At 52.6% G+C, this 19,403-nt stretch overlaps 6 protein-coding genes across 6 annotated transcripts; 3 read left to right on the top strand and 3 right to left on the bottom strand.

Annotated features, from left to right (window-relative positions):
- Nucleotides 1–487: 487 nt before the first annotated feature.
- PC9H_002779 (uncharacterized protein) lies at nt 488–2,722 on the bottom strand (the record flags this gene model as incomplete). The annotated part of the gene is made up of 9 exons (XM_036772391.1): nt 488–492; nt 534–900; nt 957–1,087; nt 1,147–1,222; nt 1,275–1,519; nt 1,593–2,172; nt 2,223–2,353; nt 2,414–2,489; nt 2,549–2,722. The coding sequence occupies 9 exons, from the start codon at nt 2,720–2,722 to the stop codon at nt 488–490; spliced, it is 1,785 nt and encodes a 594-aa protein (XP_036625583.1).
- Nucleotides 2,723–4,528: 1,806 nt separating this feature from the next.
- On the bottom strand, nt 4,529–6,230 carry PC9H_002778 (uncharacterized protein; the record flags this gene model as incomplete). Its single annotated transcript, XM_036772390.1, has 5 exons — nt 4,529–4,836; nt 5,562–5,598; nt 5,659–6,003; nt 6,056–6,124; nt 6,219–6,230. 5 exons carry the CDS (start codon nt 6,228–6,230, stop codon nt 4,529–4,531), a joined length of 771 nt encoding a protein of 256 aa, XP_036625582.1.
- A 5,398-nt stretch (nt 6,231–11,628) lies between these two features.
- Nucleotides 11,629–12,981, top strand: PC9H_002777 (uncharacterized protein; the record flags this gene model as incomplete). The annotated part of the gene is given in 7 exon segments (XM_036772389.1): nt 11,629–11,861; nt 12,171–12,263; nt 12,317–12,402; nt 12,444–12,573; nt 12,589–12,641; nt 12,694–12,730; nt 12,747–12,981. The coding sequence occupies 7 exon segments, from the start codon at nt 11,629–11,631 to the stop codon at nt 12,979–12,981; spliced, it is 867 nt and encodes a 288-aa protein (XP_036625581.1).
- A 1,364-nt stretch (nt 12,982–14,345) lies between these two features.
- On the bottom strand, nt 14,346–15,060 carry PC9H_002776 (uncharacterized protein; the record flags this gene model as incomplete). Its single annotated transcript, XM_036772388.1, has 2 exons — nt 14,346–14,831; nt 14,887–15,060. 2 exons carry the CDS (start codon nt 15,058–15,060, stop codon nt 14,346–14,348), a joined length of 660 nt encoding a protein of 219 aa, XP_036625580.1.
- Nucleotides 15,061–15,463: 403 nt separating this feature from the next.
- Nucleotides 15,464–16,218, top strand: PC9H_002775 (uncharacterized protein; the record flags this gene model as incomplete). The annotated part of the gene is made up of 3 exons (XM_036772387.1): nt 15,464–15,797; nt 15,853–15,923; nt 15,952–16,218. The coding sequence occupies 3 exons, from the start codon at nt 15,464–15,466 to the stop codon at nt 16,216–16,218; spliced, it is 672 nt and encodes a 223-aa protein (XP_036625579.1).
- Nucleotides 16,219–16,992: 774 nt separating this feature from the next.
- PC9H_002774 (uncharacterized protein) lies at nt 16,993–17,248 on the top strand (the record flags this gene model as incomplete). The annotated part of the gene is made up of 1 exon (XM_036772386.1): nt 16,993–17,248. A coding segment is annotated over one exon (256 nt), but the record flags the coding sequence as incomplete, so codon positions are not given.
- Nucleotides 17,249–19,403: the final 2,155 nt, after the last annotated feature.

The raw sequence follows: 19,403 nt of genomic DNA, 5'->3' as shown, positions 1-19,403 counted from the left end.
CATGTTTATCCCCACCGAGAGTCTCAGTGCATGGATATTCCATGTTTATCCCCACCGAGAGTCTCAGCGCATGGATATTCCATGTTTATCCCCACCGAGAGTCTCAGCGCATGGATATTTCAGATTCACCTGCTGTCCCCTTACCAACTCAAGTCTATCCACCCTGGGAGTACCAGTGGATGGGTATTCTAATTTATCCACAGTGGGAGTGCCACAGGATGGATATTTCAGATTCACTTGCTGTCTCCTTACAAACTCAAGTCTATCCACCCTGGGAGTACCAGTGGATGGATATTCAGCTCCTGTAGTCAGTTTATCCCACCCTGGAATTTTCCGCAGGATAAAGTTTACTGGAACTGGGAGTCTCAGAACAGATATACTCCAGCTCACCTGGGTGCACCAGGGACAGATATATCCCGGCCGGGTCCAGCTTGCCCTGGGAGTACGGGGGGGTGTAGTTTCTATCCGTCTGGGAGTACCAGACAGTTTACACTGAGGTATGTGAATGCTTGAGCCTCTGCGTCGCTTCATACCTTGTGGGGGATATTCATCATCGTCACTGGAGTCACCTTTTGAGTCCGGGATGTCCATCAGCCATTTTGAAATATCCTCTGTCGGGGGCGCGTCCCACGCCCTGTAGATAAGGGCAATTTTGTCAAGAATTGGCCAACGTTCGAAAAGCTCAGCCCGCATCTCAGCGGCGAGCCCGACGAGTTTTGAGCCAAACTCGTAGATTGCAAATTTTGGGTGGATATGGCATTGAAGGGGTGGCAGCTGGTCGAACGGAAATACATGTGTTGTGAAAGTAAGGTTGTCGGGCTCGTGTCCCAGCTGGCGGTGAATGCCAATGGTTTCCATGCCTGGATGAAGCGGGATGAGTCGGTATGAGAAGACCCCGTCCTATAATACGCTATTGAATCAGAGGCAATAAAGCAAAAATACTTGGATGTACTTACGGGGACTTCAACAGACCCCCTTTGATAGTGCTCCTCTTCGTCAATGTTGTTCGCATACTTGTTGATTATATCGTCGGGTGGCAGCAACCCCCAACGGTGATTGTCATGAAGGCCGTGCAGAGAAGATCCAGCTAAATAATCGCATGATGTCATTAATCCTGAGATATCAAGGTGAAAGAGCCTGGGTTACCGAGCAAAATATTACGCCTCGTATCCAGGTCCAGGGTTGAATGTCTCAGCCCCCAGTACCACTCAAGATTTGTCATCTACGATGATTGAGTGAGTTTGCTAGTCGCGATGACTAATCTGGAGACATACATTGTCGGTGAACTTTGTAAAGCTTCGTGGTATAACATGGCAGTATTCAACCTCCCGAAACTTTAGGCAGTTTTCGATGAGGCAGCGGCCTTGATTGGGATCAACAGAGTCAACTCTGATTTTAGTGCCCCGTGAGGGCACCCAAGGCGGGATTCTGGGGTCTTTTGCTGGCTCATGAATGGTTGATACGAGGATGGGTGGGTCAAATCTATCCTCGATGCCAAACGTGTCACACATGCACTGATCTTCTCAAGCCTCAAGGAAAAAGCAAAAACATGACATAAGCATCCAGCCACACTAACTACAAATCGAAAGTACACGCGGACGATGCAGCCCAATCAGATATTCTCTTCCGGGTCCATCCACTTCTGTCACTGCGTCGGTCGTGACATAACAAAGCATGAGCAGAAAGTCGAGCGCGCTTCTGTGAAGACATGGACAGCTCATCAAGGCTGGCAGACCTTTCCCGTTTTGCAGATACCCTTGGACGTGGGCGTATCGGGATAGTACCTTCGCTGATTCCGCCGCCATAGCCTGAGTCTGACGTGCTTCTAGACTCTGAAAGAGACGCGAAGGATTCGTGATCGCAGGCAACCACCGGAACGGATACCATCCAAGCACGATGAACGGACATCAATGTCCAAAGGATGGGCCAATGAAGGAGGAGCTCTTTGCGTCGATTCTGATCGACCAAACCCAGTTTATAACCAAGGGCAGCGATTGCGAACTTGGGATGAAGGTGCGACTCGAGGTTCTGAAGCTCTGAGAATGGATGGACGGATGTGATAAAGCTACTTGGTGTAGGAGGATGAGGGGTCGGATGATCATGCTGGTGTAGAATGCCCATAGACTCAATGGCCTTGGAAAGTGGAAGGAATCTATATGTGAAGACGCCATTCTGGAGAAGAGATCAGCACGGATAAGAGTCGGATAAGCTCAAGTACGCACTTGTACAGTGTCTCCCTTAGGCCGGCTTGCAAAACCAAGACTAAGTCCTCGGGCATAGTGATGAACAATGTCATCTGATGGGAGTAACCCCCACTTATTCTCTTCATATAGACGGAGGAGCGAAGAACTGACTATGAGACCAATCAGTCTCAGGTGAAACGTATGGAAGCTCATGAGGAGGAGAAACTTACTTGGAAAGACGTTGTACCTGGTATCAAGGTTCAGGGAGCCGTGCTTCATCCCCCAGAACCACTCCAGAGACGACATCTACAACATCGGGACATGAGGCCAGTCCAATAAGTCAATTTAGTCAAAGAAGGGATGACTTCTACGATTCGTTCATTCCGCAACAGATATGTTGGAAGGAGGTAACAATGCTCGACAGCGAGATCTTGGCGGTTCTCGATGAGACACCGTTGACTGTTTGGATCAACACGGCCAACAAGTTTCTTGGCATCTTCTGAAGGTTTGTCGTCATGGATATACCGTCTCGACAGCATGGTGCAGGGCGAATCTGAACCTCCAGTCATCAGTGTTGCCAAACTTTGACCAAACTTGCATCAACAGAGCCCAATTCATCCTCGGACTGAAGAACTGTACTGCTCAGAGTTTGGTTTCATGATCTACTATTTCCACCATCCGACTAACTGAATTTACCTACTAACTCAACATCGATACAGTCACTCCCGCATTCTTCGGTGCCGGCATGCTTAGCCGTTTGAACCGTTGCAGCTTCCGTATGTTCTACACTCGCCCTGGACGCCCACAGCAAACTTATCTTGGGCTGCTATAGCCCTTTTCTCACCAGCAACGATTCCCTCAGCTTTCCTAACAGATGTCGACCGCTCATCGCTGCGAGCTGCCGTCGTCTACACTCCCTCTGCCTACACAGTATACGACAAAGGCTCTGCTCTCGCTCGAAAACTCGCCCTCCACCTCACGTCCTTGCGCCGTTGAGCTCAGCCCGCCTCCAAGATGACCTCCACACCACAGCCTCCTCTAACTAACACCCGCCTTGTGCAACTGGATAGCTATCGGTAGGCGATGACTATCGTCACTGACACCGTGAGTCTACCTTACCGATAGTAATACAGGGTGACTCATCTCACCACACTGCCACCATCATCCACTCTGACCTCGTCGCTCAGCTGAGAAGTAATGTGTAAGAAGCATCCGAAAATCTGCAAATGCAAGTTGCTTACCTGTATAGTGGTCCAGGCACAGCTCGCATCTTTACCAACCAACCGCCCTCAATTCTGTTCTGTCCTCGCCAACACAAACAAGTTGCTTCCTCGCACCATCCACTCGGCCACGCAGTGTGCCAAATAACGGTGCTGCGTTCCTGCTTTCCGTCAATGAGCTTTGAGTTTGGTCACTCCATGCTAGCTCCAAAGCCATCTGCGCAGAGCACCAGACTGCGTCCCTGCCCCTCTGATCATCTTCCAGCCACCCATGTCGTCATAGCTTGGCTGTGCTTTTGTGCACTCGTGGATGCAAACGATCGAGCGATGCTTAAGAGGTTTGCATCCCAGCTTGTCGATAAACACCCCACGAATGACGGGTCGCCACCATTGCCCAATAGCCCCACCTTAAATCGTTCACACTGTCACGAGCCCAAACGAGCATTGGGTCCAATTCCTCGTGCGCGAGATCGTCGACCCAGCATGACAATAAGACTCGGCCTGGGACTCGCACTTTGCGAGTGCCGCGTCGTTGTTGTTGACTCTGATTCGAGGTGAAGGGCGTAGGCCACCTTCTGGGCCACGCCAGATACCGCACATCCCGATTACACCACTCGCTTGAGCGCCGCAAGACCTTTTGGATCTTCACTGACAGGCATGCCAATGCCAACCTCCTAGCCCGAGGGCTTACGAGATGCGGGTCCATTGTAATGAGACATGGATTATAAGCAGTGATGGGGATAATTTACGGCCAGAGAGCGCTGGTTGGAATCGCGAGAGGCAGCGGTAACGCGTCGATAGGTGGTTGTAGAGAGGAAACGGGTTGGGAGTGAATGAACAGTGATTGACGCGAGGCGTCGTGCTTCGGAGATCAGGCCTAGACAGAAAGTCGAGAAGGGAAGACATGGCTCTTAGCGTGTCAAGAGGCGTTAGGATCGAACCTCCTTCGGGGCCCAAACCTCTTCCAAGTTAGCCTCATAGGATTCGGCACTCAGCTGGGTGAGGGCCGCATTGAGGAAGGGCGGGCGACTAGGAGGAAAGCTCTGGGAGGAGCAGTGGCGTCAGAGTAAGAAAAAAGGGTATTGGGTTAATCTGACCTGAGAGCGAGGCGAAGCCTCGACCAGATCAAAGCGGGCTGGGGGGCTGGGGGGATGTATCGGACTGATGAGATTCTATCGAGTCCTCGCGGCGTAGACGTGGGTAGAAGAAAAAAGGTGTCATGACAGGGAGACACTTGAACTCCTTCCGCGGGCGGCGGCGGCGGCGTGCCCCATCGTCAGATCCGTCGCTGGAGAGCTCCCGTGCCAACTGTGGTGGTTTAAGCGGTATACGTGTGATTTTCGTGAAAGAGTTCGGCGTTGCGGGGAGCTTTCGTTGAAGTCCCGCCTTCGGCGAAGACGTCGGGTCTGGTAGTGTATTTGGTTGCAGCTGTGCTAGTGGAGGTGGTTAGGATTGCGAATTTGACAATTGTGTTTCCGGCACGTTCCATGTGAGGTCCGGGGCATCTTGTCTACTATAAACACGAGGCTCTGGAGATTGTGGAGTGCGCTTCGCCTAGGATACTTGGGGTTCGTCTAGCACTAACTCCAGCGCAACCATACTTCAGTCCCGTCGTCGGCGGAGTATGGGCTTTGGGATTGATCGGAATCGGAGTGCACAGTCGGCATACGGCCTCAGGCCTCAACGCCAACGGAGCAAAGTTTGACCACAAGTCGACGAGCTACTTAGGAGTGATAGCAGTACTTAATTAGTGGAACAAAGTAAAGGTGTCAGCGCAGTAGAGTAGATACAGGTTAAAAATCGTGGAACGCGGCAACAGATGGTTGGAATCGCAAGTATATTCAGAGAAGAATGCGAGCGATTGAATATCTGGGGATGATACAATATGAAGGTCAACGGGACGCCAGTCATTCCGCCTGGGGGTGAGGTACGGGACTCTGGGAGGTGTGCACCTCCGAGTGCGGCAAGGCAGCGTACCCTGCGCGGGCGGCGCATTGACTCCTCCTGAAAGACGTGGGACGCGTTGCGAGGGGCGGCGCACCATCAAACAACTCGATGCCTCTGTCATGGGAGTTTGTATGACTCTTAAGCGTGGAGAAAGTCAAGATCGACAACTTAGCACATAGAGCGAGCATACATACACTGGAAGGGTACTCACCGCGAATCTCAGGAGCTCCCTCGATCGAAGCAACGACCTACAAAAACGAAAGCTTTCAGCCAGCCACAACCAAATGATACCGAAACGCAGGACATACCGACTTGATAGTATTCCCGACGCCATCGCAGCAAGGTCTTATCCTCATTGAGTCAAACAAGAGCTGCTCCACCTCCGATGTAGACCCAGTGTACTCTCTCATTTCATGAGAGTAAAGGAAGCCGAACCAAAAGATCGATGAGAGGATGCAGAGACATTGGGAAGACGTGGTGTGGATGTCGTCAAAGTGCTGCGTGCGCCGCACACCTCCCAAGCATACACCTAGAGAGAACCACGTCGACAGATAATTCGAAACCAGCCCGATAAAAGTAATTGTAGAGTCCACAAGGAAAGATAGCGTTAATATGAGAGTGGAACTGTGGAAGAGATACGTGACATGTGATGACTACACAGGGAAGAAAAGGTTGAGAGGGTAGAGGTGAAAGTGAATGACCGACGGTAAATCGCAGAGGGGTGAAGGAGACGAGCTGGCACAGCTTTGACATAGAGAATGCCGACTTGAGGTCCTGCGCGGGTAACATCAGCCAAGCTCGCGCTGGATGATCTCCCAAGCGATAACCACGCTCCCTCCGCCCGCACCACCCACATCGCGCAACGAACCCAGGCTTTCATTATCGTCGTAACAAGGACCGTGGCTTTCGCTAGCGGCTAGCCACGCAACACGCGTAGGAGTTAAAGCAGGCAGATTGATCGGTGCGCGACCACATTTTCTTGACATTCCTCTCGTCCAGCAAGACGGCCTCTCGCGTATGTGTAGAGAATCAACTGAGTCCCAGACGCGTTTCGGTGACGGGAGCTCCACCTTTCATTTGGATGGCGAGCGAGATGAAAAACAGGTCGGGGACGGAGTTCAATGGGGGAAGAAGGGGTAACGACATAGGCGTCGTCTATTCCTGAGCTTAAAGCGTAGGGCAGCGCTGCCCTAAGTCAGAGAATGACGCGGGGGTGCGAATGTGTGCAGGGCATGCTTTCCTTGTTACGAGGGCCCTCATCCTGACACGCGCTTGGAGCGAGGTAGACTTGTCGAGGATGGAGGAATTAGAAGCGCGCGCGGGGGCAGCAGCACCACTCGAAGATCGGCTTCATCGCGCGGTGATCGCTCCTGATCCCTATGCAACCCACGGCATTCGAGAACAATAAGCACAGCCGGTCCATCGGGCGCGCAAGTAAATCTGTTCCTCTCAACTCGCCTCTTCGACCCATTTTTCCTCCAGTTGCGGTGTCCTGCGTGGACGAGCAGACGAGCAGGGATGTGCGTGTAGCCTGACGCGCGACGGAAGCCCTTTAGCATTGGCACCTGTGCTGAGCGGCAGGGAGAAGTGTATGACTGTGCTCTGTGGGATGTGCGTCAACTGGGGAAGCGCATACTGCCTATGAGAGAGGAGAGAAGCAAAGAAAACAAGACGGGATTAGACGTTGAACCGAACGATAAGGAAATGAGTTACTCACCTGAGCCTATATCCGCTTTCAATATCAGTATGCCGCCAGGTATGGCAAAATTGTGCGCAGCACGACCTACAGAGGCAAACGGCTCATCCTCGATGACAGGCACAAGGGTGAGCGAGATTGTCTCCGTAATGAACGCGAGCCTGATCCCAAAACGCCCAACTCCCGCGGCAACGCGTCGAAGATGTTCGCTGCTGCGCATGTTGCTGAGCCTGAGAGAGTGTAGGTCGAATCGGCGTGGTGAGGGACTTCGTAGGAGTAGTGGCTTGCGCTATGGCTGGATGTGCCAACCCGAAACTCGGTGGGTGAATCTCGTCTCTCTCCGCTCTAGAGGGGTGATGACAGCGTGGTGGGGACCAATGAGCGCGTCCATTGAGCTGTCCGTAGGTTTGTCGGTGTCGTTGCTGCAGGAATGGACGGAGAACGGAGGGTGGTATTCGTCGTCGAGGGATTGCAAATGCGGATGTATAGTTTACCTTGTAAAAAGCTCAACGAGACGTTTGCCAGGAAATAAAACAGCACCACTTACTTCCGAAGGAACTCTATGCAGAAACCTCGACTCTCTGGACTTGGCGCTGGAGAACACGGCGGAGTATACTTGCTTCCTCGTACTGCCATTTGGGTGGGGTGGCGGGCTGGAGCTTTCAGTGCACAAGGGCACATCCTACAACATTCGAGGTGCCGATGTGCATACCCAACTACGTGCCGGGTTGTTATCGAGGCTGCCGGTATTGAGGGGAGACTTTGGACGCCACAGCTGGGCTCGCTGCATGGCTCAGAAAAATCACGACGACGACGAAGCAGCGAGCGGACGATGGACCACGAAATGCGCGACAAAACTCAAAGAGACTCGCGACCAGCCAGGAGAGGAATCGCATGCCTGTAGTTGTCGGGTGAGCTCTGTAGTTCGGAAAGGATTCTAATTGACAAAAGTTAACCTTCTTAGTGGAAAGGTCCCAAAATCGGGCGAGGGACTCGACGAAGAGCGCAAGGAACCTAGGTAAATAAGACTGAGGCTCCAGGTCGAACCCAAAACAATGGGACTCGACATACCTGAGTACAACCCGTACAGTCTCGAGCGAAGCGAAGGCACTTGGTTTCGATAGATGTGCTCCGATAGTAGATCGCGGTACCGGTGCTGAAATAAATAAGGAACATTGGCGCGAAGATGATACCAAGATATGGGAACGCGACCACAGCGCACCGATTTCTTGAAAGCCAAAGAAGAAAAGGTTGGGTACACGCGCAAACTCGAGATAGGGGCTGTCAAAGTTTCATGTACGGTCTTGTTTAGCACTGTACAGGAAACTGGGACACCCATGACGTCCTTTATTTGATGACTTTCCTTTTGTAGATGTCCGGGTAATCAAGACCCGGATCGACTTGCATCGAAATCCAACGTACCCGGTCAACTGGGAGACTGATGATGAACAAAGGAGGTAATCCGCGAGGGAAGTTGAAAGATCGATGGAGCGATCTACAAGATTTCTCTGTCGGAACAGGTTGCGGTATTGCGGTTAATATATTGTAGCCCTTATTCACGATGATGTTTGCCAAACTAGTAGCAGTAGTTAATTCACGCATAACTATTTAAACAAAAGGCAAGCTAATGGAAAGGGGAAACAAAGTAAACGAGTCAGGATGTACGGGGCACTGTCAAGGCTTACAATATACTCGAGTCATGGACTGCGTAGAGGCTAAGAGAGGAGTCGTCAACCCATGTTGCGGGATAGCCTATGCGGTGATGTGGGGGTGGACAGGGCGGCACCGTCGTCGAACCGTCATCGTCAAGCCGTACGCGCATGGCAAGTCAGCGGTTTTAACGTGGTGACGAGGAGACGGGACGACGTTCCCGTGGGTTCAGCGAGCGAGGAGTGGGCGTGAAGGAGTGATACTGTTACGCGTGTCGAACACTCAGCTCAGAGAGCGACGAGGTCTGATTGACGCGTGGACAATCCGTCGTACGCACGCGTGAAGCGGCGCACAAGGCGAAGTACAGAATGCGTGGGATTGGCCTATATGTGTTGGTAAAGCCGTCCGCACGCGTTGAGCGGCGCAGAGGGAGGGTTGGAGGTGGTGGACACCTGAGACGCGCCATACACAGCGTTCGTTGCAACGACACGTCTATGCGGCGTTTGGATTGTCGACGCGAGTTGCCCTACGCGTTAGTCGAGGGGTCGAGGGCGGTGGCGGCGATGTTATGACATCGGTCAGGCATGTGCACGCTGACGGCGGTGGTGGTGGTGCGGCGGCGGCGGCGTAGCGCTCGAGTGGGTCGCGCAGAGGGAAGCACAGGTGTGGCTCGAACCTATCAAGGTGTTATCATCTGTGAGTAAGAATACCGAAACGTAAAATGCTGGCAAGCACCTAAGTTCGCCCAGATACAGTGGGGCGGCAATGTTCGATACGGTTACAATGCGGTGGCAAAGCCCGCTACGTGTACGCATATGTGCAGCGTGTGTGAAAGCGGATGGTGGTGGTATCGTACTTGAGCTGGCGGTGTGGACGGTGTGGACGTGGCCGCTGGCGGCTACTTGTCGTTGAGGCGTCTGCGTATGCCTTGTTGAGCGCTAGTGGCTCGGCAGCTGGTCAGCCTGTCAAGCTGATAACTATAGGTAGTTGTGAGCAATTAAGAACGAAAAAAGGAGCTGGAACGTACCTAAGGACGCCCAGACATGCAGGCGGCCATGTTGTGCGATGAGATTAGAGGAAAGACACGACGCGTGGCAGTGGTGCGTCACGCGTCACGCATCAATGCATCTGATCACGACTCACCTGTCCTGACTCCTGTGCCAAGACCAGCGCTTGTCCAGATTTTCTCGGTCTCTGGTCATTCCAAATGTTCATCACGGCATGCAACCTCCCTCGTCGCATCACCCACTTGATCCAAAGTTTCAAACCTCCTTATCCGCAGAAATGGTTCGATCGCGCTCTTTCTCCGAAGCTATAAAACGAATCTCCGTGCACCCACAATGAACCTGAAGCTCGACAACCTAACATCCATGAACGCAGCTTAAGTTGAGCACTCAGAAGACTGGGATTTGCTTGCTGCTACGTGGAGACTGCGAAGGGTTTTGGATTGGATCCAGATGGCCAAGTCTAGCTAGGAGAGCCTGGAGAGGGGAGGCAGGCGACAGAGCGGGAGCATGATGCGAGTGTGTGATACGGGGTTGCCACAGCCATGGGTATGGACGGGTTTTCTCATTTCAACCCTCCCATTCTCATCTACCTGATTTTTCTAGACACCCACTCCGGCGTCGACCTTAAGACCAGCAGATACCATCTCACGTTTCAAGCCAGTCGACACGCGCGTCCCGCAGCTCGGCCAGGTTGATGCTTCTCCACGCTAGCTACGTTGCCTGGACCACCAAGGATTTATGCTGGCATTCCAGCTTCTTCACAACCTCGTCGTCGCGTTCGCATCTTGCGGACTGTTCGCGGATTATGAACAGATGGGCTCTGCGCTCGAGGGGTGGCGGCTTGGCCGATTGGCAGGCTAGCATGCTATGATGAGAGGAAGAGAGCAGTGGTCGGAAGACGACGAGATGTCCTTGATACAGGGACTACTCAGGCGTCATGTCTACTGTGCAGAATATCGCTGCCCCGTCCAACTCAAGGCACCCCGGCCTGTTCTGCGTCGTCCATCAACCTCGACGCTCGTCCCGCCGACTACGAGACGACACTCACGTTGCAGCTCCCGCGCCAAGGTGATCATCAATGTTACGGGCTGTTCACAAAGGCGATACCTCTACGTCACCAGCGACCTTTCGTCAACTTCAACGTGGGATTAGTGCTGCAAAGGGCGATGATAACTCATGCGCTCGTCAACTTCAAACGCCTTCCGATGTCGCGATAACTCAGCATCTGAAGCGCAGAGTCAAGGCGGACTTGTACCTTAAAACTGCCTCCAACGCCATCCCGCGCGTGTTTTGAAGCGAGGCCCGGTAGAATCGGCGGTATCAAGCCCACCGGCTTCACCTTTGCACGCCGGTCGGACGGACGGAGACAATACCCATGGGAGCGGCTCAGTTAGGGAGGAGTAGGGATATGAGGGTGATCGGGAGTTGGTCCTCGATGTAGAAGATATGAAGGTACGTGTCGCCCTCAAAGTACTTTATGGGACTAACAATGCCCTTCAACAACAGTGCTCGACGTTCAATAGTGCTAGTACCTCATCCTCCCTGTCATCGGCGGACTCGTCGCCGTTCCACGCCCTTCACCAATTCGTCACGCTTGTACCAAGAACGTGGAAGCCTTGACCTGGAGCTTGAGATCAGCGCAAAAGGTGCGTTATTTGGTTTCTGCGCCTTCTATGAATGCTCACTCGAAGAGCTGAAGCGGAGCGCAATGCATGCGCAACGGAAGGGCGAGGGCGGGACAGACACTCGAAGAACCAGCACGAGGGTGGGGCATCGGAGCACGGCGCATACACACCCCGAAGAACGAGGGCGTCTGTCTGTATTCACCACCTCTCCTGGACCTCATCGATGTCTACGCACGTACGCCCGTGGCCACCTTGCCTCATAGTCTTTTGAGGACATACACTACGTTTTCACTGTCACCAATGGCTCCAATATACGTCTGTCATCAAGTCTCGCCAATCGTCTTGCCACGCGGTGGAGGACGTGCCGACGAAGTGCGAGGGGCGCGACGACCGATGTTTATGCTGACGCGCGTAGGGTGGATGAAGCGGCCAGATTTGAGGCTGGCGTGGCAGGGGAAGCTTGCCATCGCCATCCTCATTTTCATCCTCAACGCCATCATCATCTTCTACATCATTGAGTTCCGCCGGCTACTGTGCCGCGTTGCATACCACGGACGATGACTTTGGGTCACCATCCAGGGTCAGGTGTATGACGTCTCGAAGTTCGTGCGCAGAGACCACAGCGACGTCCAGGGTTTGATCAGCGGCGGGATGGATACCCTTGAGTAGGTCGTCGGTCAGGATCTCCCTCCCCCTCTTGTGCTTGCGTGCCAGGACCTTGTCACAGACTTGCAGATGATGCTCACCGTGAAGAACGCAACCCTCGGCCTCCCTCCCACAGGGTCGCATGCGTCAGGCTCTTTCACTTCAAGGCGTGCCCAGCCTGACTAATATACGTCAAGATTCTCGCTTAGGATCAACCAGTACAAGAAGGGACCCCTCGTCTCCGAGAAGAAGGATATCTTGGCGCAGGCTCGTGACCAGGACATCCAAAGGTATGTCTTACAGGAAAATGTTCATATTTCTTATGTTTATGTGCGCTTTATAGGGTGTGGGATACTGGGGCGACACCGTCCACGGCCTTAACGACTACCTCAATACGCTTGGCATCCATTGGGACGACGGCGATCACAAGTTCCTCGATGAGAACCTCGTGGATGTCTTCAAGCAGCAAGCCGGCCAGGACTCCACCAAGTCGATTGAGGCGGTGATGACCAAGATGAATCCGGCTGTGCGCGCGCGGAATAAGAATTACCTGCGCAACGCTGTCTTTGTCGGGAAGACGGATTTCAGGAAGACGCCGAGGTGTTTCGTGTAGAGCTACCTGCTACTCGCGATTTCGGGTGTCCTCGTGGCATCCACGGTCCTCAGGCGTAAGTCTATCCTGTACTACAGATATTCCTGCTTCATTAACCCTTTTTGTAGTCCTTACTGCAACTCGCACGCCTGAGATGAAAGACAAGTTCGTTCTGTGCCAGGTTCCTTGCTACACTTTGCTACACTGAAGGCGAAGAGTCGCTGCGTCGAAGAAATGATTCACTCGCTGCCTGGCACTGTGACAACAAGCGCAAGTTGATCTTCGTCATCTGCGACGATAACATCATCGGTAGCGGTAAGGACCGGACGACCCTACGGATTGTGTCGGACACTCTTGGTGTACCCGAAGGTCGACCCAACGTGTTTTGGCAGAAGCTTCGGCGGATCGCCGGCTAATTCGGGTGGACTTGATGGACCGGTACTGACGTTGCCGCCTGTTGGAATGGGAATGACGGAGCAGCGTTCAGCCTCAACGTTCTCGACGGCGACGGCGGCCAATCCGTTCGCGGGCCCTGCATGAATGCCAACCCTACCGACGATGAGCTCGTCAATACCTTGCGCACTTATCCAAGCGGGCAGGACCTGACGACCGTTACAAAGGATGACGACCGTTACAAAGGAGTAAGCCTTTCTTCTTATCATTAGATGTGCTTAGACTGACGTACGACGCGCAGAACCGCTTGCGAGGCGAACGTGGTGGAGTTCCCGAAAGCTGACGTGACCCGCACGCAAGGACTTCCAAAATAAATATCTAGACTCGAAACATAGACGTTCCTTCCGCATCCTCACGCGACTTTTCTATATAGTACCCTTATAAATACATTCGTTTAACCCATCATTTGCTACTTTGCATTACACTATTGGCATCACGGACATTCAGACATGTTCCTGTAGTAGGTAGTTATCGGACTATGGCCTACTTAAATAATACGGGTTCGTTGGTACTTGCATTGCGGTCGGGCCACCCTCCATAGACGCAATACGTCCTCCGCGATCGTGCTGCAGGAATGTGTAGATGAATGCTTTAAATACGGATGGAGTACCTTAAAAAATAGAGGGCGAACATTGAAACGTGAAGGGTTCCAGAGGAGGAATACAATTGCTGAGACGGCAATGAATCATTTGTCAAGAACGATCCCTTCAAGACAGAAGACAACGGTCGGACGTTCGGAGTAATAACGCAGTAGAATAACGCATTCATCAGCACAGAAGTAGGTGGAGATCGTCGATAGCCGGAATCTAGATTGCTAAACGCGAGTACTTCATAGCAAATCAGGAAATGCCAGAACGTGATGCCGGCGCAGACAGGCTCAACGGCGGTGCGCCTGGAGTGTCGGTGGAGGTAGTAGCTCTGTAGGCGGTGGGTAGCTTGTACGCCCAGGCGGTCGCCATAAAGGGTCACCATCCAGATAGAACGACTACTAATTATTTGGCCTTGCGCGAAACCCTTGTAGCTAGGATCGCAAACGACGAAAGTCACTCATTAGCACTGCGGGAGTGACTCACCCATGTTTCTAAGCTAAAGCTAGATCAGAAAATATATTTTCACGGCTTTCAGTTCGAGCAGTGTCCGACGCGCTGCCAGATAGATAGTGAATATGTTGGGACTCTAATCCTCGAGCACGACACGCCTTTCAACGCGAGACGACTTATGAACGACCCATCACATTGCGACGCGATACTATGATGAAAATAGGTTGGGCAAAGAATCTCCACAAGGTGAACAGGCGAGGCGTAAGGAGTCCATTGCCCATGACTGGCTAATACTTCGCCCCCCAGAAACAATCGAACGCATCCACATACCACATGGGCTCCACGTATTTACCAAACATCAACTCGCTGATTGCAGCGACTTGATCGGCACCCGGCGCTTCTCCAAGACGCCATGTGTCCCTAAAACTGAGCACCAGAATCCTCTCGCCATTCTCCCAGGCGTGGCACCATTGCGCTTCTTGGTCACCCTCCATAATAACATTCACGCGGGTTTCAAGCCATGAACCCGCAACACGAGCGCGCTCGGCGACGGGGTCAGCATCGTCGTCACAGCACTCCCGGAACCAGCTCAGTGGCGATAATTGCTGGTCGGGGGGTAGACGCTGCTCATTGACCGCAAGAGCCTGTTCAAAAGTGAACTTGTACCCATAGCGCCAGCGGGGAGGCTGAAATCGGCTTTTCTTGTCAGGTACCGTGTTCAGGGGGAGGTATTCGTATGCTCGAGCACGCGATACGAATTTGATGAAGGCATTCTGGAGGAGGAGAATTATTTCCCTGGTGGTCGAAGTAAGAATCTGAGCTGCTCACCCTCAAAGATGGGCGACCGTGCAGATCGTTGGTCGATTTCGGAGGGCACGTAAGTAGTAAGAAAATACGCCTGTCCGCGCCCGTCATTTGGGAAACGACATCAGCCATGGTGGGCTGGGCAGGCTCATGCTGAGATGCGTTCGGAGAGGACATGGATAAGGCCAAGTCGGGCATGGCTTCGGTGGCAACTTGAGAGGAGTCGAGAATATAAAGGCAAGTTGGTTTTTGTCACGTGGGCGCCACGGGTCCGACTCGGAGTTACTTGTGGTGGCACCATCCTTTTTTGGATGACAGTATTGTCTCAAATTTAGACGCTTTGTTCGATGTCGAGATTGTTCTCGTATTGTTCTATGAGATCCTTGCTTCACGCCTGTTGTTCCTACAGTGGCATGCCTTTTGTCTCGACCAGCTTTCCTTGTTCGACGTTCAAACGTTCATTATCTGAGCTAAATTTGGGGATTTACTTGAACGGGAAACACCTTCAGGCTGGCCTGGTCCTTGCTTATAAAAATCAGGACAAACGCTTTGTGCACCGCATCCCCCACGCCTGGCATAATCCGCTGCTCTTCTACCCAGCATGGTCATCGCCTCTCAGCAACCCCATATCGCTCGGACTACCGACCGCAAGATATCTTTCCTGTCTGAGGTCCTCGTCCAAATCGGCAAGGCAAAACTTGCTCTCGATATTATCCCGGATGACGCACAAGAGCATAAATACTATGCCTTCACGACCAGATTTCTTTCCTGGATCGCTCAGACTACCACTGGGCTTCCGCGGCCCCGCGTTACGAGCCATGTCGGGCAGTCGACTGTGTCGACGCCAGCCACAGCCACGGTGGAGCCCCCTTGGCTTGACGTTAACCCCCAAGGAAAGTTAACCAGGGGCGATTATCGATGGGCAGTGCATAGAGGTCTGTCGCCCAACTTTATTCACACCCAAACGCGAACTGATTTCTCCTATCATAGGAATTGCGGAGCAGGACAGTATCATTAATTACCCTGGAGAACGGGGCGAGCAATCGCTTTCCACGCCCGACGTCAGCGCCGTGTTTTCTGACTGTCCAGAAACCGGACGCGGAACCGGAACCAGAACAGCAGCCAACTATCAGCAATGTTCGGCGAGCTCGGCTCCCTCTTCCTCCCTCTTTCCGCGATCAGGAGCCTTTCGTGCCGCTTCAACAGAAACCAGTGATGAAGCGGGATCCCTCAACGGCTCCTGATAAACCGCGTGAAATGGAAACCACCTCTCAATCGCCTGACTTCATCATTTTTCTGTACACCATGGACCCGGTGCTCGGCATCTGGAATACCCAGCCCATTTTCCGCCGTTGAAAACAAGCGGAAGATCACAACCGAGGGCGAATATGAGCTGCTAGCCGGCCAGGTTAGGAAGCAAGCCAAGTTTATGTTTGCTGAATACCCGGCGCTGCAAGGCACGACGCTCTCAACGCTCTCTCTTGTTGGTGGCGAATACAGGTGGTGTGATTGGAGGTGGAATAGCGGGTCGAAGGAGCCAGTGCTTCAAAATCCACAGGTCGAGCCATTTCGGCCATTATTCGTGCAGGAAAAGGTAGACGGCCTGATGGCATTGTTATCACGTATGATGACGTGGCAGAGGATTTCAAGAGGCGCTGGAAAAAGCTTGCTTGCAGGCACTATTTACAATGCAATAGCTTCTACCATGCCTAAGGAGCGTATTCCAGTACTTTCAACTGTAGTTACCGTTCAATAGTCGACCGTACTTTGCCCGTTTCATAGTATATTCTGATCAACGCTACAGGATCTGCGATACCCGAGGCCTGTTGATGTCGGCGGATACCCTGAGGAATACACAATGCTTCTTCGTATAGGTAAAATTCGATGCGCGGGGAAGTCCTAGTAGCCTATCACAACAAAGAGCGGCTTCACGGACGACGACAGACCCGTCGATGCGTGGTATAAAGGACCGTCACAGCTCATCTGCCTCACCACCTCACGCGCCTCATCTCTCTCTCGCCTAACCCAACTCCGCCGCGCACACTCGACTCGCGCAGTTGGCCTTCGTCTCTGCCAAGGTGAGGTTCGTAGCCAGGCACGGAGATTCGTTGGGGAATGAGACCGGATTGCATGTCCGATCGAAAACCCGGCTGTGTTAGAAAAGGGCCGGAGAGGGGGTCCAATGCTGGGACCGGCACAGGAGCCACCCAGCTTTTTATTGAACTTCAAGTGCTCGGCTGCCCATGGCGATTCACGTTCGAAACGGGACTTGAAAATGGCGGATCGGCAAGCGACCACGGTGAGAGCAGCGGCGCCAGGTCCATCGGGCTCGTTTGCGGAATTGACGGCCACGGCCAGGGAGGCAACGTCGATGACGACGAGGAGTGTGCTCGATCTCGCACACTTAACATCTCAACACACTTATCTCTACTGCAACACTTCTCCCCGCTCTCAAGTTGCCTTCACCCTCGCTCGACGCGCCGTGTCCACTAACGAAACATCCCGCCGCTCCACGAGCGAAATAGCCGAACCACGCCTGAATGGCGAATGCTCATTGACATACGCCAACCCCGTCGCGGGCGAGCGGACCACGGCATCAGGTCTGGGCGAGTGCGTGCCCTCGTCAAAATTGGTCCCGACTAAAGCCCTCACGCTGGATACGTATCGTTGCCGCCTCTGGACGGGAATCAGCCTCCATCCGTCCTGGCGTTGTAAAACCTCGGAAGCTGGAGTCCCCCTTCCATGCCGATGTGCAGTGCGGATGATCGTCGCCGTACTTATACACCGACCCGTCCTAACCTGCCAGCTCAACTTGGAACTACAGCGTAGGCGACGGGGAGAGCATGACGTGGAGCAGTCGTTCGTCGACTAGGACTAGAAGAAACAAGGGTATCGTTGGCTCGGGCAAGCAAAGACAAAGGAGGCGTAAAATGAGGAGGATGGATAGCGGAGCAGGGGCGATGGCAACGGCTGTAACAACAAAAGAGAAACAGGGGAAAGGGTTAAGGAGGAAGAAAACTATGAAAGCAAGGAAAGAAGAGGCACGTACCTTCAATCTCGAAGTACTGCCCACCCAGCACTGGAATGGGCAAGAAGGTTGCGGTCAGTGGCGGCTGGTTGAGCCTATCAACTCGTAAATAGCTTGTTTGTAGCGAAACAAGATGGAAACAGGCACGCACCTTACCACATGCGGACATGATAGAGCGGAACGCCGGCGTGTTGACATGTGGAGGTCGGCGGGCAGTGTGTCTCAGCGCGAGGTATTTCTTGAGCGGTTCTGGCGCATGTGTTGAAGTAAACAAGAGCACATAGAAGTTGAAGTAGCATTAATCATTGCCTGCTGTATGCCGCGGTGTATTTAGGGCTGTTCCCCGTCACCGTAATGAGCGTAATTACGGGGTCGTAATACGGGAGCCGTCCCCGTACCGTTCTCAGTGTCGGATGCCTCTTTGCGGGTACGGTATACGGTACGGTATTTGACCGTCAGACATCCGTTGTTACGTTCCCTGTACGGTACGGCGGAGATGCGCGCGTGTGTGTGCCTGGCCACTAAAGCCTAACCCTGCAGCCATGTGATATCCGCGCGTGAGCGATGTGAGCGAGCGCTGACACTGGGGCACCCAACCAACTATTTTTTCCACCCGAAAAACCCCGTGAGAAAGAGTGTTTGTAGTTTCCGGCAGGTTTTCCTGCCAGGAGGGCTTAGAGTTTTCCCGCTAGCAAAATTGTGAAAATACTATGAGTTTTCCCTAGGTTTTGCTGAGAGAAAGATATTGAGTTTTTCCTTGCATTTTGCGAGTGTCAAAATCTTGGGCAAATGATTTGTTTTCCGGTTGAGAAAAACCTAATATTTTCCGGGTGGGTTTTTCCACTGGAAAAATGCTAAGTCTTTCGAAAGGTTTTTCTTTCGGAAATTGTCAAGGTTTTGACAGAAAATCAAGGATCCCTGCTAGTCTCTCACAGAAAGCCAGAAAAATGGAGGAAACTTGCTGAAAACCTTTAAGAATTCCGACGAAAAAACCTTTCGAAAGACTTAGCATTTTTTCAGAAGAAAAAACCACCCGGAAAAATATTAGGTTTTTCTCACCCGGAAAACAAATCATTTCCCAAGATTTTTGACACTCGCAAAATGCAAGGAAAAATTCAATATCTTTCTCTCAGCAAAACCTAGGGAAAACTCATAGTATTGTAAGGGCAACCTCCGCGCGCTCTAGCACTCAGCCCGAGATCTAGCAGAGGGGGATCCAAAGATAATATATAAGACGATAGGGAATACATCCAGCGACTATACTACGCACCTAGCAGAGGGGGATCCAAAGATAACAAGTCTAAGGAACCCCTCTGCCGAGGCGAGGGCTAATACTACTGGAGCGTGCGAACGAAACGAAAAGAACTGTACAGTACACGAAGGGGAGGAATCACAGGGGGCGGGCGTAACCCGAATGGGCCAATGCGACGTGTTACAGCCACCCGATAACCCGATGCCCGATATCGGGGTCCGAGAATCCCGATATCGGAATCCGAGGGTCCCGACGACGAGT

This window comes from Pleurotus ostreatus, assembly GCF_014466165.1.
Source record: "Pleurotus ostreatus strain PC9 chromosome Unknown scaffold_14, whole genome shotgun sequence".
Lineage (NCBI taxonomy): Eukaryota > Fungi > Basidiomycota > Agaricomycetes > Agaricales > Pleurotaceae > Pleurotus > Pleurotus ostreatus.
The sequence above is the reverse complement of the archived record's forward strand: the minus strand, read 5'-3'. Positions and strand labels throughout refer to the sequence as shown.